This window comes from Pyrgilauda ruficollis, unplaced genomic scaffold (genome assembly GCF_017590135.1).
Source record: "Pyrgilauda ruficollis isolate IOZ18807 unplaced genomic scaffold, ASM1759013v1 scaffold237, whole genome shotgun sequence".
Classification (NCBI taxonomy): Eukaryota; Metazoa; Chordata; class Aves; order Passeriformes; family Passeridae; genus Pyrgilauda; species Pyrgilauda ruficollis.
The window spans coordinates 201,563-219,421 of record NW_024523316.1 but is presented as its reverse complement, the minus strand read 5'-3'; the positions used below and the strand labels follow the sequence as shown (position 1 = coordinate 219,421).

The following is a 17,859-nucleotide window of genomic DNA, read 5'->3' as shown; positions in this document are numbered from 1 at the left end:
CTTTTGCTGTCATCGGAGTAAAATACATCTGTGCAAGAGTCTTCACTCTGTAAAAGGTGGAACAAATGGCTGTCCACAGCTACAGAGAGAGAACTGCCATAAACCTCTTTCTTCAGAACGTGCTTCTCTTGTGTTTTCCCTGCCACAGTAAGGAGGGAACATCCACCATGAAATAAACCAAATGCCTGGATAACCAGGAAGAATAACACAGATGAGTAGATTCACAGTCCTGAAGGGTAAGAGTGAACGGGGACCTGACTCAGCATAACCAGATATGAATGTGGTGAGTTTCCTGGAAGTTTTCCAGGCTCGAGAAGAGTTCTCCAGAGAGTTTTCCAGGCTCAAGAAATACACTGAATTACACGACCTTGGAAGAAGACCAGCGCCAACTTTGCCGTCTAGTGGAAACCTTTTGGCCTTAAAAATGGAACCTGAACATTGTGGAATAGCCACAGGGTGGCAGTCGGATATCAGAAGGGGAGGAGGACATCTCAGAGGATCAGAGGGATAGGATCAGATTGTGAAAGAGACTTGGCAAGGCATAGAGTGACAGGACAAGGGGGAGTGGCTTCAAACTGAAAGAAGAGAACTGTAGGTGGGTAGTGGGAAGGAATTCTTCCCTGTGAGGGTGGTGAGGCCCCAACACAGGTTGCCCAGGGAAGCTGTGGCTGTCCCTGGATCCCTGGAAGTGTCCAAGGCTGGGTTGGACTGCACTTGGAGCAATCTGAGATAGTGGAAGGTGTCCCTGCTCATGGCAGGGAGAAGAGGATACTGTTCCTGAAGATGTCAGAGGTTCCTAAAGCTTTGAAGATTATCCAGTTAAGTGGAGTATCATTGGACAAGGAGGTGGCTCTGAGCTGGAATAAATAACTTTTCCCAAATCAGGGAGGAGCATCTTCAGCAATGGAGCATCAGGAATTATAATAATGTCAGGGTGATGTTCATACAGTTAAGGGTGATGGGGCAACTGAAAGAGGAAAATGCTGTAGTTTTCCCCTTGCCAACACCCACCCATCTGGACTTGTTAATGGTGTGGATTTGCAGCCCTTGCCCAACTTGTGGATGTGTTTGCATCCATTTTATCCCAAATTCCTGAAGAGAGGAATGGTTTTCTTTATGGAATTTTCCCCACGTTTAGAAAGGTTGGGGAAATCAAGCTGATTGTAGAATCCCACGATGGATGATGAACACAGCTGAGTCGCTCATAAACAGGAGGATTTGCTGCTTCCCAAGGTTCTTTTACAAGGAATATAAAGAGATTTCCTAACAGGTCAGGTGTAGAGGACAAGTGCAGTAATGCAACACTGCTCATGGGTGGGAAAGGAAGAGGATTACAGTGAAAGAGATTTCTCTGGGAATTGCGTCTCCTGCAGGGACTGGTATTAAATGTTCAGAAAATGGGGAGGAATTTCCACCAAGAATAGTTTTGAAACAGCAACAAGTAATGATACACCCATGACAGCCTATATGAAATGCTGGTTATGATGGTGCCCCTCAGGCAAAATTTCCAAAGGTCTGATTGATCCATAATAATCTCCCTTGGCTTTGCTCCCAAGAATCAGCCTGGCTTTTTGATTTTTGCAGCTCATCATTTTGGCTCTTGCCAGTCTGGTGATTTTTTTTTTTTTTTTTGTGAGAGAATAAAACTGTCAGTGTCCCCTGAGCCAAATAAAAGAAGAGGCAGTGACCTGATTGTAAAATGAGAAGTTTTAGAGCAGAGGATACTTCAATCTGTCAGTAATAAAAAAATATTCAGCAGCTGAAGTGTGGATCAATACCAGTTCAAGATAGAGTGTAAGTGAAAATTCTTAGTACCAAGGTTAATTAGTCCAATTAGTAGGAGCCATGCTAGATTGTCCTCTAAGGGTAATATAAAAATTCAAGAATGACTCGATTTTATGGGTGATAATTCCTTGTATAATGTTTGCTTTGACTCAGGAAGAGATCAGGGCAGGCCTGTGGGCAGTATTATCCTAATTAGGTCACCTCCTGCATAATAGACCTTTTCAGATGAGCACTAACCCATCATTTAGCTGCAGACCAAGATAGAATGATAACTTTTTCTGGCAAGAAGGGGTGCCAATGTTCTAACAAGTGAGCCTGAATTCCTTTCCAGGATCATCTCCCAGTCGGTTAGGAAAAAGAAACAAGGTGAGGTAAGAAATGCTGGGTGTTGCCCAAGTAAAATAAAAGGTGAACGGAGATCTGCAGTGAGCTCAGGTTTTGACATTTTCTTTGTTTTGTTCCCTCTTCTCCCCTCATCCATAGAGGAGGAGGAGAAACATGAGACTAGAAAGCCACGGGTATTTCTGTCTTCAGCAAATATTCCAAAGTTGCCAAAAGAAAGAAGTATAAAATTATGGGACTTAGATCCCTAGCAAAGAGGGGAGAAACAAACTCAGGAGGGCATTTTTGAGGGATGAGGGACAGCCTGTGAGGCAGATTGGGAATAGAAAGAATAGTGAAAAGGTCACGGAACTACAAGCAGGAGTTGCTACTTGTAGTAACTTCGGCAATTTAGTAATTGCTAAAGTGTCAAAGGAAAATTAAATTTTGCAAAAGAAGTAGCAAAATGTGCAAACTATGCGTGGTGCCCTTGCGGGCCGGGTTGGATGTAGAAGTTTAAGGATGAGGGACACCTCTGAGGCAAAATATTTACATTGCCCTAAGAATATACCCCAAAGTATGTGGCTGAGGAAGGACAGAGGCAGGTGCTGAAGGCCAGGGAATGAATTCTGGCCAAATATTGGCTGTGCCACGTTTATTGCAGAGGCTGGAAGGCCCCGGGAAGGCCAGACGGAGGAAGGTGCTCTGAGGTAGGCCATGGAACCACCGTGGGTGTTTTAATCCTGATTTAGGCCACTTTGTTCCTAATTAAGGTTGCACAAACCGAGTATTAACACAAACTTTCGAGCACGGGCACCTTTTGTGGAGTTTCTCTTCCGTGGATGCCCAGTTTCAGGCAGGCAGATCATTCAGCAGGTACCCTGCACTGGGCATAGAAAAAAGGCCTTGGTCTGAAAAAAAGCCAACCCCAAATAATGCAACAGTGAGAAAACAAAATGGCTTTGTTACAGGCATTTAACAATTTTGACTTGGATCATCTTATGTCTTATTTGTACCAATACAGAGCACTTGGGAGAGGAGAATTACAGAATTTATAACTTTAGATCAGCTTAATTTAGATCTTACAAAAAGATCTCACAAAAGAGCCCCTGGGATTCTGACTTTCATGAAGCTGAAAGGTACAAAGGGTTTATTACAAAACAATTGCAAAAAAAATTATATAATATGTGTTTTAATGTAATTTATTGTTCTGTGGGGAGGTTTAGATGAGAAGGTTCACAGGGCTTATTACAGAGCCTAATTTTAGCCCTCATTCTAATTAACATCTCAGGGTTTTATTGTTTACTCATAAAATGCAACCAAAAGCTGGGAGGGAAGGTGTGGCTTTCCCAGGTGTTTTTTTTTCCTCTTTTGCAAAGGGTGTGAAGATGGTTTTCACAGAGAAAAAAACCCTGTGTTAATTTACTATTGATATCTGGACTAAGGAATGAAAAAAAATTAATAAAATTTTTTAATATCTGAGCAAATGAAACTCCTCAAGGCAGGGTCTCCATTGCTAACTTGACTCTGTCTATGAAAAAAAAAACCCCTTGGTTTTGCTTTAGGTTTCTCTTTCCATTTCATGGGACATGGTATTCCTGGTAAGTAGCTCCATCTGAGATGCAGGGTGGTATTTCATCAACCCAGAATATACTAAAAAAGGGAGAACCTGGTTCTTTTCTCCTTCTGACTGACATGGTGCCTTATACTGTTTTTATCAAAAGCAGAAAATTACTAGATTCTTTTTCCTTTCCAAAACAAAATTTTGCCAACTGCAAAAGTTTTTTATCACTTGAAAAGATTGTAAAGATCTTTCTGAATGCAGCCTTTTCCTGAATTGTGGATTCCCCATTAAATTTTGTGCTGAAGATAAAATAATTATTTTTATTTCCTGGCTATGTTTGGGAAGAGGCACATCATAGTCACAGAAGAGGGAGCCTTGAAGGAGAGTCCATGAGATCCAGCAAGAAAAACAGACTCTGTGCACAGGAATGTGTGTGCTGACTGTGGATGGATGCAGGTAATTTCCTTGGAAGTTTCCATTGTAGGGCAGAGCATTCCTGAACCCTCCAAAAAGAATCCTGTGAGCTCCATTCCAGAGTCCCTTGAGGACAAACCCTTCAACGTATAGTTATGTTATATAAATTAGGTGGTACCTGCCTCCTGATGCAGAGACATTTCAGATCATCTCTGCTTTGATCCAAGATGCTGTTCCATGGCTCCAGAGCAGCCAGGACAGGGTTCAGCTCTGCTTCCAGAGAGAAGTGCAGGTGTACTTTTAGATGCTCATCCAAGGTCACACTTTTCCAGCTTTTTCCACAGTTGACACCTAATTCTGGAGGCCTGTTCAACCCAAAACTGTCTGTCTTCTATCTAACAACTCTGGTGAGGCTCTACACTTCATAAAGTAGAGATTCTGCACCCAGTTTTGCCCAGCCCAAGCCCCACTTGGGAAAAGCTCCCACTTGCAAGGCTCCATGAAAGCCCTGTAAAAAGTAAGACAGTATTACTCAGAACCTAAAGATCCTCTCTGGAAAAGAAGATTTTCTTAGAAACAAGAATCATTAATGCTGGGAAAACCTCTAAGATAGTCAGCCACTTCCAAGTGTTCTGGGATGTCTCAGTACCAGATTTATTTTTGGAGCATTTATCTCCAGTGTATTAAGTGTAAGCTGCAAACATTTACATGACAGACGATAAAAGGGCTGAGGCAGCAACTGCCAGCTGAGCAGTCACATAGTGAGTGCCCTTCTGGAAATCTGGGAAACTGTGTCAAGAGCTGTGCAAGGAGCCTCTGAGTCATGGGAGCAGGGCTGTGGAGCAGCCCTGTGCACGTGTACCAGCTCCCGGGAACGCAGGACACGCTTTTTGGCAGGTGTGTGGGCAGTGGTTGCAGAACACCGAGTGTGGTGTAAATTCACTTTAACAGGTTTCTCAATAGTTTTTCTGGGTGAGCAGGACCATGCCTTTCACTGTCTGAGCTTTTGGAATCAGTTTGGTAACCTGGATAATATAGAGAGAGGCAGCTTCTGCTTTCACATTGGGAAGGGATTTTAATTTAATAGAATATCAGTGGGCGTTACAGGCCCCTCTGGATGGGATCTGACGCTAAATAAATTCGGACAATAAATATTTATACACACTGTTAATACAGAGAACAATCATCTTAAGAGTTCCCAAATTTAATTCCACCAGTTTGGTGGATGCTGGCACCCACAGTGTTAACAGTGAAAGTCACAGCTGCTGATTGTGGGTATAGACAGAGACATCCCATATTTGTTCACTCCAGTACATTCCTGGCTCTTTATCCTGCATCTCCTCATAGACCAAAACCAAACCCAACATTTTTATCTCCTCCTTTTCAAGAAGCTGCTGCATGTACAAGTCTGAATATAGGGCCATGGGAAGGGTTTTTTGTACTTTCAGCCAGCTATGGAGTAACTTGATATTTTCACATGTGCACAAAACTCCACATCTGCAGGAAATTGCGCAAACTGTTGCATATTTTATTGCCACCACCGCAAGTACTGAACATTGATTTAGGTAAGACTCTGCACATGTACATAGATCCTGAACACATCATCAGCGTGGACACTCTCAGCTTTTATTTAGAGCGAGATAAAGAGTTACAAAATACAATATGACAGCAGGGTAGAAATTATTCCTCCCATTCTTTTATCACTGTCTGATAATAGCAGCAGTCACATTTCTCTTTTACTTTGGGTGGTTCACCAATTGCCACATGTCAGGCACTTTTAAATGGCAGTTTGGGGCTTGACTGATTAATTTGCAAGATGCTACATGATTTGAAGAATTAGAATTGCATAATTTGGAGTTCTGTGTCAGCCAGAAAACTGCCCACTCTGTGCTTGGGAGACAGGGAAAACGCCTTCACTCTGTGAGATGCCTTGGTCAAGAAAGTAGTTTGGCTTTTTTATCTGCCTTTATCTTTCCTTATCTTTCTGTCCTGCCTGAAGTCTGCAGTTTCACCTGTGTGTTTTCAGTCCTTCTCAGAACTGGGAACTCGTACAACAAGCAGTTTTCTTGGAATCCCAGTGTGTGAATTGTCTGGGAAGTTCATTGTCATGAGAGATAGCTGAGACCTTCAGCTGCCCGGCTTCAGGCAGGGACTGGGCATCACTGCAGGCCACATCTGGGGTTATAGACCTAAGAAATTCAGAAACATAAATAGAACATTTGTGGCAAGGGGGAAAAGTCAGAATTTAACTCAGTATTGCATTACAGAAGAGTATGATGGAAATACCCCGTCTGTACCACCCCAGACTGTACCACGTCTGTCTGCTGTTGCACCTTCCTCAAAAGCACCCAAGCCTTGGTATTTTGGATTTAAAAAAAAAAAAAAAACCAACCAGGATTAAGACACTGCTAGATCTCAAGTAGGGCAATATTTGATTTATATTGCTTAAATTTTTCTGCAAAATTGATGTGAGTTCATAGGAAACTTGGCATTGCCTTGTCACTGTATTTTATTGCAGCTGAGAACTCTTTACCTCTTTATTGCACAGCAGACCTTCACAGTATCAGAGATGCTTAGACTTGGTTTCTGCAGGAGTAGTGCTTAAGTAAAGTTAGTTATGTCAGCATTGTCTTTAAGCATAGGTTTCTGAATTTATAGCCAAGGTTGGTGTTAACAGTAATTATTATTATTGTTGTTGTTGTTATCATCATCATTATTATTTTGTTGTTGTTTTGTTATTGTTATTATTATCATTATCATCATCATCATCACTATTATTATCACTATTATTACTACTGCTATTACAACAAACTATTTTAGTGTTATAGGCTCATGAAAGAATTACTTGAACAATTAGGTGGTTGCATGGCCTCAGGAACATACAAGAAACTCTGAAACCAACTGTATGCAAAGTATTATCAATATAGAAGCCAAATTAACTGGAAATAAAGAATGCTTTCTTAATGTGTTCTTTCTTTACTCTGATCTGGTGGTATTTTAATAAATTATTTAGTTAAGAAAGGCACATTAATTTAGCATGCCAGAGTAAAGAAAATTTCAAAGACCAAGAACAACCTGAAGGGTTTGGGTGGTGATGAGGCCATTTAGAGGTAACAGGTGGTCTTCTCAAACTTCTGTCTTTGTTCCTGTTTTTGTTCAGTGGAGCAGTCAGACCTTGCAAAGGCAGCTCAGAAAGGACAAGAAGGAGCAGGGCTTCTCCTCACAGGCGTGTCCAAGCGTCTGGAAGAGGAGGGAACTTGGGATGGGTGTGTTTGGGTGAGGAGAGCCAACCAGCCCTTGGAAGCGCAGGGAGTGGCTTGGAGTGGGGCTGTATAACGGGCAGGCCAGGATGGGCCACCCTCAGCCTGGACACGGAGCTGGCACTGGAGAATCCCAGCACAGATGGCTCCACAGACTGGCCCCAGCGAGAAGGGGACGGGACCTGTTCCAGCCTTTCCACAGCTTCTCACTTGGGAAGAGATCAGGATCCACAACGGCCGCGGGCAAGGCCAGGAGCAGTGGCTGGTGGTTGACAGGAAGGTTTATGATGTCAGCCAGTTTTCCAAGAGACATCCCGGAGGCAGCCGGGTTATCAGCCACTATGCCGGGCAGGATGCCACGGTAAGAGCTGGGAAAGCAGCAGAGGAAGGTGGTTCCAGTGGCAGGGAAGGAGGATGTGGTGGGGAATCCTGTCTGGTGGTGGTCATCGCTCTGCTTGGTCAGAGAGCAGACTGAGAAAGCAACATGATGACCTTGGGCTGCAGGACGTAAGGAAAAGTCCTACAAATATATTTGAACACAGATCTTCCAGGGATTCCTGCAAAAATCTTTGATCTAGAGGATTTATCTAAAATAATTTGGTGCTTTTTGGCAGGAATAATAAATTCTAAGCAGATCTCCCAGACTATGCTGAAAGGAGATGCTGAATTTCTGACTAGGCAGAAATCTGAGCATTGGAAACATGGGCATAAACTTGTGATGTGGGAGATTTAATTCTTGTCACAACAAGACTTTCTGACTTGAAGAAAGTTGCTTGGCCTGTCTTAATTCCTCATGTTTCAGCGTGTGGAATGGGATAGCACTTCTAACTCCTGGCCCAAAATGGACCAGATCAGTTACTTTTCACATTTCATCCCTTGCACCCTGCTTGAAACTGGGACAGAAAAATACCTGGTGATCTCAGAGGAAGCAAAGGAGAGGTTTGAGTCTTGTTTGGTTTCTCCCAAGTTCACTGACCTTCAGAGCACAGGCCAGCCCAGAGATCCTGGTGCTGTCTCATGCACTTTCTGCCACTGGACTTTTACAGAAGGAGTCAACGAATGCAGAATGCATGGAATAATTTGTCCCCAAGCTATGTCCTCTCAGCTCCTGCAAGGACCTGCAGTTTACATCATTGTATTTATAGACACCCAGGGGCTTTAACCGCAGTGATTGGATTTTAAAAATGACCTTTGATCTTAACTGCTTTTATTGTAGCAATATTTACAGTCTGATTTTATTTGATCTTAAAGGAATTTTCAAACCTCTAGGTGTACTATATCCCTTTGAAGACAGGACCACAACAAGTAGCCAAAGTTGTGGGTTCAATGTGGATTTGTGTTGCATCCTAACAACATTTTGTGTCTCGCCCTTGCTAATCCTAATCATTCTTTGTGCTTTTAAAGTGCTGCTTGTTCATATATTCTAAGAAATCCACATAGAAAAGCAGGACTGGAAGGTGTCTCAAAAAATTACTGGTGCAGGACTTTACCTAAAACCAGGATCCAGGATTTTTTTTCCCACAACTTTACTGCTCTAGAGCTCATAATGGTCTATACATAGTGAGAATTTACTTCCTCTGTGGGGTTTATTTTGAAAATACAAGGCAAGATCACTGCAGAGCATTTAATTGATGTCAAATGTTGTGAGTTATGTGCGTGGTAGGTGATAGTTCTTAAAGTTAATCTCTAAACCTAATAAGTTAGTAGGATGCTAATCAGGGCCTGAGACCAGGGAGGAATAAAAACAGGCGGGACTGAGAGGCTTTCAGTGATAAGAATCTGTGATACTGATCTCATGGATGGGAGTCTCTGCTTGAAAGGATTCTGGTTCCTGTTTCCAAACTGCAGTATAGATACTTATGGATTAAATCAGAATTCCTGGCAAGATGAATGGATATAAAAATATGTAAAGACCTGGAGGATGAGTGGCACAAAATCCCAATGGAAAGATTTCCCCAGTTTTTTGGTCTGGACAGAGTTGTTCATTTGTCCTCCAACTTTGACAAAGGGTCACTAGATGTCTGTAGAAAAGCTCAAATGTCCGAAAAGTCACCCTGTTCTGACTTTTTCTAGACTACAGTACTCAGAGAGAGACTGTCTCCAGCCAAGAGGCTCCAAGGAAGTCCTCTGTCCTCTTCCAGGGATTTGATCCTGACCAGACCTGTGCAGAATATTTGGGTTGTGCTCATCCCTGCTGATTTTCAGAGCCAAAATCAGCAAAACCAGACTGTTCAAAATGAGGACTTTGTTCTATCTGCTCTTTCTGGAAGAAAAAAGGGTATGGCCAGCCTCTTTACCTTTCTTCTGGAAAATCCACTGAGGACATGAGCTAAAGAAGAGTTTTGATTTATCTGGAATCTCAACCTTTTTCCATTATTTATATTTGATTTGAAACTGTGATTTGAAATGGTTCTTGGACTGGCACTTTTGTGTCCTTAGTGTTCCCACGTCCCCAAAACATCAATCTGTTCTGGAAATTGGGAGGGTACTGTAAGAGACACCCAGTTTGTTCTGCTGAATATGAGACTTCAGCATCTATTTTGTATGGCCTTAGTGTTGCACAGACAGGATTTCAAAACCTCATCCCAAGCATGGCAGAGACACACCTCATTCCCTGCTCCTGGGTCCCATCCATAGGGCAGGGCTGCTGGCTGGAGCCTTCTAGGGACAGACTGTGCTGAAACAAGCAGAAGAAGGAACAGGTTTCCCTCTGCAAAGGGTTTTTCATCAAACCCTTTCATGTTTATTACCAGCCTCGCCCAGGGGCTTTTATGAAATCTGGGCACTTGAAACTCCTCCAGCTTCCTTGAGCCAAGCTCAATCAATGGGAAAGAGTGACAGGAGAGACAAAAATGGACAAGGGGAGCAGGATTTTGTGTTATAATCCAGACTTGGGGAATGAGAGGCTCAGCTCTGGTGTTCAGTCACATGTCCTCTCTCACTGCCTCCCTTTGTGTTCCTCAGGATGCCTTTGTGGCATTCCACAACGACAAGTCCCTGGTGAAAAAGTACCTGAAATCTCTGCTGATTGGGGAGCTGGCACCAGATCAACCCAGCTTTGAGTCTAATAAAAAGGTGAGTGCCCTAGATTCCAGCGGTGGGAATGGCTCGGGGTTCAGCATGGAAGGAGAAGGAAAAACAGGAGAGGTAGCAGGAATGGCCTCTGAGGGAGCATGCCTGATGCTGTGGGTGGGCAGGAGGTGGTGATGGGCAGGCATGGAAACATGACTGTCCCAGCATCACTAAATCCACCCCTGGGAGCAAGGGATGAGCTCCCGAGCCCCAAATCCTGCTCTGTTCTCCTCGCTGGAATGTCTCAGAATCAAAGCAAAGTCTGTTGACTTCATGCTTGTTTTGGCACAGAGCCCTTACTGACAGACCATCTCCTCCAACTTCTGTGGCTGTTTTGGGGTTCCTGGCTCTGCTCTATGACATTTTCAAAGTGAGTAGTGCATTAATATTCTCTTTACCCACAGAAATCCCTCTTGGAGGATTTTCGTGAGCTGCGCTGCACCATTGAGAAGATGGGACTTCTGAGGCCCAATTACTTCTTCTTCTTCCTGATTTTCCTTCACCTCCTGGTGCTGGATGCTGCATCCTGGCTCGTGATCTGGTACTTTGGCGTATCCCTGCTGCCTTTCCTGGCTGGCATGATGTTCTTCACCACTGCCCAGGTAAACTGCTGACGGGTGCTCAGTGCTGCAGACGCCCTCGGCTCTTCCAGGTGGAGGGGATTGCTCCCATCCCAGGCATTGCCTCTCCTTAGATCCCATTATCTGGCTGAAGATGACAAGCATGTTCTACGTCACAATTTTTGTTGCCTGCAGCTGATCTCATTTTGCTGACAGGCTGCTCCCTCTGGGGGCGGGGTTCTTTTGGTGTTCTTGTGGAACTGGCTCTTTCACAAGATGGGATGAGCTGATTTAATCACTTGCTCCAGCAAAATGAAGGAATATTTCATTCTCACCTGCACTTTTGACTCTCTGTTTCTTCTGTCAGATGGCTCTGGTATTTTTTGGTCCTTTATGAGTACCCTCTAGCCCTGAATAGTTTTCTGCTGGATTAGTAAATTCAGCCATATAAGCAAAGGATCCATTTCAGTGTGGGTGGAGGGAAGGAGGGAATAGGGATTTGTGGCACTTAGATGGGAGAAATTGAAGGGTGTGGCAGAGGGAGGAACACGAGATTTTCTTATAAACACTGAATGCTTAAGTTTGCTCAGATCCCCCTGGAGCAGGTGCAAATGAGCTAATTTATTTAATTAATCTGTTTTAATTGCCTAATATCTGCTAAGGCAGATATCCCTCAAAGAGCAGTCTTGTATTTCCATGGAAATATGGAATGCAGTGAAGCCACAGACTTGCTGTGGCTGGTTACTTGGAAATTAATTATTTGTGATGGTAGCAACAGAATTCCATGCTGTGACAGTGAAGTTAATTGCAGTGATGCTTTGCTGCTTTCCCTGTAATATTCCTGATGAAACTAATATCTGGAACTGAGCAGCTCTAGTGGACAGTGGCCTGGATGGAATCTCCCAGCCCTGTGGGTGTCTCTTGACACATCAGGAGGAGGATGAAATTCACACTATGAAGTTACAGAGACTCACAAGGGAAATTATTGCATTGAAGCAGTTCTCTTTCCTCAGTGATCCTTTTGTCTCCCAGATCCAGATGGGCTGGTTCCAGCATGATTTGGGGCACTGCTCTGTCTTCAGGAAACCCAGGTGGAATCATCTCCTGCAGGTCGTGGTGATAAACATGCTGAAGGTAGTGGTGGGAATGTTCTCTGGGGCTGATCGGGACTAAGCAATGGATGGGAGTGTCCCTAAATCCAGGCAAGGTCTCCTGTGAGGGAATTGCAGTAAACAGAGATGGGATCCTTGATATTGCTCCAGTTTGAATCCCTGGTGTTGCCCTTTTCCCCACGCAGGGGCTGCCTGCCAGCTGGTGGAACCACCTGCACAACCAGCACCACGCCAAGCCCAACTGCTTCCGCAAGGACCCCGACCTCAACATGCACCCTCTGCTCTTCAGCCTGGGAAAGACCCTCTCCATGGAGGTCTGCAAAAGCAGATTTAGTGACAGAAAGCTAGAGTGTGATATGTATCTAATATATAATAAGAACCCAGATTGAGCCTTGAAACAAAGTGGTTTTTAAGGTCCCTTCCAACCCAGACTATTCTAGGATTTTACGATCTGAGAGTCTTGTGCTATTGCAGTGCTGAGGCACCTGCTCCTGAGAAGCAAAGGCTTAAAATCAGTGCTTAAGTAAGGGCAAGCACCTTGAAGGCAGCTCCAGGGGTGAGTCAGCCCACTTGCATTAGAGAGTGGTAGTGAGTCAGATGTTCCCTCTGGATCCTCCTGGCTGCTGGAGCTGTTGGGCACCCAAATCCTTCAGAGCCGGCGGAGCTGCCACGCACCGAATGCAAACACAGCAAATGATTTCCTAATCCTGAATTTTATGGCTTTCATAAAAAGAGAAATTATGAATAGATCCTCCCTGCTTCCATTATGGTTTCTGAGAGCATCAGGATAGGCAAGGGCTCGTTTGCCTTTTCCTTGTAATTCCTTTTACTCACAGAGTGATGAAACAGCCTCGTTGCGAGATACACCAGCCTTTTAAAGTAATGCCTCTATCTCTTATTCCTGCTGAAGAAACTTTCCAAGGCACATGGAAAATTCCAGCTCTGCTGTCCCAGACAGAGTCCTGCAAAGGGAGATACAAAATGCTTATTGATAGAAAACCATTGGCTCCACTTGGGAAGGATTTTGTCAGAGATTTTGGGAAAGATCTCTCGTGTAGGAGCATGAGAATCCAGAGCAGGCTGGCTGTGCTCTAGTGGGTTTGATGGAGTGAAAATGTAGGAAATCAGTTCTCGTGTTTTCCTCCTTTTTAGCGGGATCAGTATTAGGCACACTATGGATAGGAAAAGTGGATTTCAGGGGCTTTGTTTATCCAGTTTATTTGTTGCTTCAGTGTTGATCCATTGCAGACTGGAGCTCAGGAAGTAGTTTGCTTTAGCTCCTTATTATTTTGTCTTTTGAAGAATTATATTCACAAAAGTTTGGGGTGATATTAAGAAACTTTTGTGCAATTGGTGAAAAATTACAAGGTGAAGAAATAAACTTAATTGTGCTTTTTGTGAATATTTCAATATCTTTTCATTTTTCAGCTTGGAAAGCAGAAGAAGAAATTCATGCCTTACAATTACCAGCACAAGTATTTCATCTGTGAGTATCCCCTAAAACCATAAGTGCATCTCCTCCCCCACAAAATAAGGGTTTTTAAAGATATTCTCATTGAAGTAAGAGCTCCAGGAAGCTTCCTTCACATTAAAGAAGTTCCCCTGAGGAGGAATTGCCCCTTAAGTCTCTGTTTGAGTTATGAGATGTAGATGGGGGTGTATCAAACAGATACAGGGATGAGGAAGAAATTCAGAAGTGATGAGAAGAAAAGAGGAAGAGATTATGTGGGTGGGTGGAGGTTAGTATGAGTGAAAGACAGCAATTTTTCTGCCACTGGAAAGAAGAATCATTTTTATGATGCAGTGAAATTACAAATATCTCTCTTTTTCTATTCTGTCCTTCAGTGCTGGCCCCACTCGCCCTCATACCCTTCTTCCAGCTGTCAACAATTTACTTTGCAATCAAGAGGAAAAAGTGGTTGGTAAGCACTACTTCCCTGTCTGGAAAACTCCATAAATGTCACTGCATCCTCCTTCACCTTCTGTTGGTCAGGTGGTTGCGGGGTAACAGAGAAAAAGGATAGAAAATGCTGATTCTAGGCTTGCTGCAGCAAGAGAAAATAGTTTCAAAGAGGCTTTTTAGCCTTTTAGCAGATAAATAAAAGTTACCAGGAAATTTCAGACCCGGAGTGTGATGGCCGGGCTGTTGTCTGCAGTTATTGTTGGTTAAGTAGGAATATTTCTGGGACACACCCACCTTACACAGAATGGAGCATACTCCTGATAAATCAGAAATTTGCATATCAGAACATTTTTCAAGCTGCAGTTCAAGAAAAAGGGAGAGGATGGAGTGGAGGCATTTCATCAACAAAGGCTGATTTTCATCCTGATTTATTTGGGGTTTTTTGGTTTTTTTTTTTTGTTTTTTTTTTTTTTTTTTTAACAGGACCTGATATTGGTTGTGACTTTCAATATCCGAGTCTGCCTCATGTATGTTCCTTTAATGGGATTTAAAACCTTCATGATATACTACTGGCTGTCCAGGTAACTCAGAGCACACCCAGAGTCCCATAATTAATATTTGTAATCAATATTGAGCTTCAAAAGAAAGAAATTAAAGCTAAACCTATTATTTTCTCAGAATTAAATAGTCCAGAAGAAACAGTTTAACTTCAGTGGGGGTGGTGGCTGCTCAGGGGTATCTGCATCTAAAACTTGAGTGGTTCTTAAACTCCAAAAGTGCTTTTTCACTTAAGAAGAGACTTAGCCAAGTGTTTTAGTGTTAAATTTGGATGGGATTAGAGATATGACAAGAGTTTCTGGGTTTATCTGCCCAGGTACCTTGAGAGTAGCTGGTTTATTTGGGTGTCCCAGATGAACCACATCCCAATGGACATTGATTATGACAAGAACAAAGACTGGGTGTCTACTCAGGTGAGAAACCCCTTTCTTCTGGAATACTGGGTCTGCTGGTCTAAATTATAGAACAAAAACAATGTGGTTATTCTCTTACATTTACTGTTAATGAGGTTTGCCCTTCCATTCATTAAATAAACCTTTCTGTGATATTCAAGCCATTTAAAATTTTAGTTGGAAAACAAGAAATCTAGATTTGAAAAATCCTTGTTTTTCACTGAAAGGCCTTGACATATTTTTCACAGCCCTTTCCCCTCCCTATTATAGAAAAGTACTGGTGGTATAATAGCCAATTTCCTTTTTAGGCCATTAAAGGGAAGCAATGTGGAATACCTTTATTTTTACCCTACAGGCTGCAAGTTTACTACAGATAAATCTGACAAAATTGCCTGATAAAAAAGAATATGCAAATAGAGCTTTGCTCACATCTATCCTGCCTCCAGCAGTATAATCCCACCTAGTGGGTTTGCAGCAGTTTTCTGTTTTATCAAGGATGAAAAACTCAGCTTGATTAGTCTAGACTGTGTTGAATTCCTCAGGGCAATGATGGCTTAATCCCTGACTTTGCCTTCATTTTTATGCTAGATAAGGGTGGGCAGTGATTGCTGGGGGTTCAATTGTTGGACTTGCAGGAAAATAAAATCTAAATCATCTGGGGGTTTTGGGGTTTTTTTCCCTCCCAGCTCCACGCAACCTGCAACGTGAACCAGTCTGTGTTCAATGACTGGTTCACTGGGCACCTGAACTTCCAAATTGAGCATCAGTGAGTATCATCCTGGGGCAAAAAATGGGAATAATCTGGGGCAGGGGGATATTTTGAAGAGGGAGAAAGCCAAGCCTTGCAGTAACTCTCCCTCATCCCATTGTGCAGCCTGTTCCCCACAATGCCTCGGCACAACTACTGGAAAGTGGCTCCCCTGGTGAAAAGCCTCTGTGACAAGCACGGCATTGAGTATAAAAGCAAGACTTTGCTGACAGCCTTTGTAGATATTTTGCAGTAAGTATCAATTACCAAGATGATTTTGCTCTGTGGTGGTAGGTAAAGAGACACCCAGGCAGCCATTTCAAATCAATGTCCATGGGGAGTTCAAACCTAGAGTTTATTTAGACTTTTCTAAAGTTTTAAAGTTTCAGAGCTTGTTTTTCTCTTCCTTAAATCCTCCCAGCTCATTAACAGAAGTCAGACTTTGCTGTGAGGTGTCCATGCAATTTAAAATCCATTTTTTCCTTTTATTTATTTAACTACAGTTAGCCTTCCACAAAGTTGAACTCTGTCTCTTCCTAAGTGATTTTTTCCCTTCTGCTCCTGCAGTTCCCTGAAGGATTCTGGGGAGCACTGGCTGGAAGCATATCTGCATGGATAGAAACTGGCAACTCTCCAAGGGAATCCCTTCACCCACAAATGCTGCCAAAAGCCAGGACACATCCCTGTGCATGTCCTCAGGCATGGGAACTCAGGAGCTGGGCAAAGTTAATTTCAGTAAGAATGAAATGGGAAAGTGGCTTCAAGATACATTTTTACCTTGTTTCCAACGATGAACCTCTGTTTTTTCCTGCTCTCAATCTCAGAATTCAGAGGTCTGCTTTTAAACTTGGGGAGAAGTAGCTCTTGAATCAGCTTGACCAGTTTTATTGGAAGTGCCAGCTCCTTGCTTATGGAAGAGGTTTGAAAGGAAATTCTTCTCCAAGTCATAGAATCCTGGAATGTTTTGGGTTGGAAGGGACCTTAAAGATTATCTTGCTCCACCCCCTGCCATGGGCAGGGACACCTGCCACCAGACCAGGTTGCTCCAAGCCCTGTCTCTGGCCTAGAGCAGTTCCAGGGATGGGACATCCACAGCTTCCCTGGGAAACCTGCTCCAGTGCTTCACAATAAAGAATTTCTTCCTAATATCCAATCTACACTCACTCTCTGTCAATTCAAAGCTGTTGTCCCTACAAGTCCTGATAAAGACTCTCCATCTTTCTAACAAGCCTCTTTCAGTATTAAGGTCTCCTTTGTGTTCTTGGCTCAGTGGATCAGTGAAAAAATGCAGGAAAAGTGCAGGAAGTCAGGAGGCATTAGGCCAGAGGGAATTTTTTTTTTTTTTTTTGAATTTGCTTGAACAGATCAAATAAATGTACAAAGAACAAGGTGGCCTCTGGGGCATGTCCCCATTGCTTCTGGTCACCTTGCTGTGACTATTCAGGGTTGTAACAGGTTCTGTTCCTGGATTGCATGGGCAGGCAGATCAGCTGGGGGCTGCTGACACATGCAGTAGCCAGTGTGAGCACAGTTTGTGTGGCATATGTGGTATCTGTAGGCATAAATACATGTCTGGGTTCTAACTGAGTGCAGACTGTGCTGTCAGGTTGGATTTCTGGTGCAGACCAGCTTTGAATCAGGCTGAGAAGACAAAGCACTGAGGAGTAGGTCCAGATTTCAAGGGTATTTAGGGTACTCCTGCTTTTATATATATATATATATATATTACATTTTATCTAAAAGTTTACCTCTTGGTGGTTTAGTACAGTTAGTTTTATGAGAGAATTATGAATAAAGTTCTTGGTCATGATTTTTAGATTGAAGTCAAAGCCTGTTTTAGAAGGTGCTCTGATTTATCTTGATGATTTTGAAAAGGAACTATGATTCAATGACATTTCCTAATGCCACTTAGAACAAATAAATTCCATTATGGGACTGTCAGAACCCATGTAGTACTGTACCCACCTCACTTACCCAAAACTAGAAAGGTTTTCGTGGCAAGAACCTGTAGTGACAAATAAAGAGATAATTTGCCCATAGAAGCAAAGGCCACATGGTTCCTCTCCTCTGTCTTCACACCCAGAACTTTCAGTGGATAAATCACCCACAGGAGGAAGATGTGGGAGATTTAAAAGCAGCTCACTTGTGTTGTAATTTGCAGATACCAACA

General features: G+C 43.0%; 1 protein-coding gene across 1 annotated transcript; it reads left to right on the top strand.

The window, feature by feature from the left end:
- Positions 1–4,013: 4,013 nt before the first annotated feature.
- LOC121354752 (acyl-CoA (8-3)-desaturase-like) lies at positions 4,014–16,702 on the top strand. Its single transcript, XM_041469593.1, has 13 exons — positions 4,014–4,126; positions 9,418–9,622; positions 10,309–10,419; positions 10,821–11,018; positions 12,009–12,110; positions 12,274–12,402; positions 13,517–13,574; positions 13,934–14,010; positions 14,475–14,572; positions 14,866–14,962; positions 15,628–15,707; positions 15,816–15,941; positions 16,257–16,702. Exons 2-13 carry the CDS (start codon positions 9,581–9,583, stop codon positions 16,306–16,308), a joined length of 1,170 nt encoding a protein of 389 aa, XP_041325527.1. The 5' UTR covers positions 4,014–4,126; positions 9,418–9,580; the 3' UTR covers positions 16,309–16,702.
- The last annotated feature ends 1,157 nt before the right edge of the window (positions 16,703–17,859 follow it).

What these genes read in the sequence shown, in the direction of transcription:
- LOC121354752 (XM_041469593.1), top strand. Translation starts at nt 9,581, where the DNA reads ATGAGGACTTTGTTCTATCTGCTCTTTCTGGAAGAAAAAAGG. An exon ending in TCTTTCTGGAAGAAAAAAGG is followed by an intron (nt 9,623 to 10,308) that starts GTATGGCCAGCC and finishes TGTGTTCCTCAG; the next exon opens with GATGCCTTTGTGGCATTCCA. An exon ending in ATATACTACTGGCTGTCCAG is followed by an intron (nt 14,573 to 14,865) that starts GTAACTCAGAGC and finishes TTATCTGCCCAG; the next exon opens with GTACCTTGAGAGTAGCTGGT.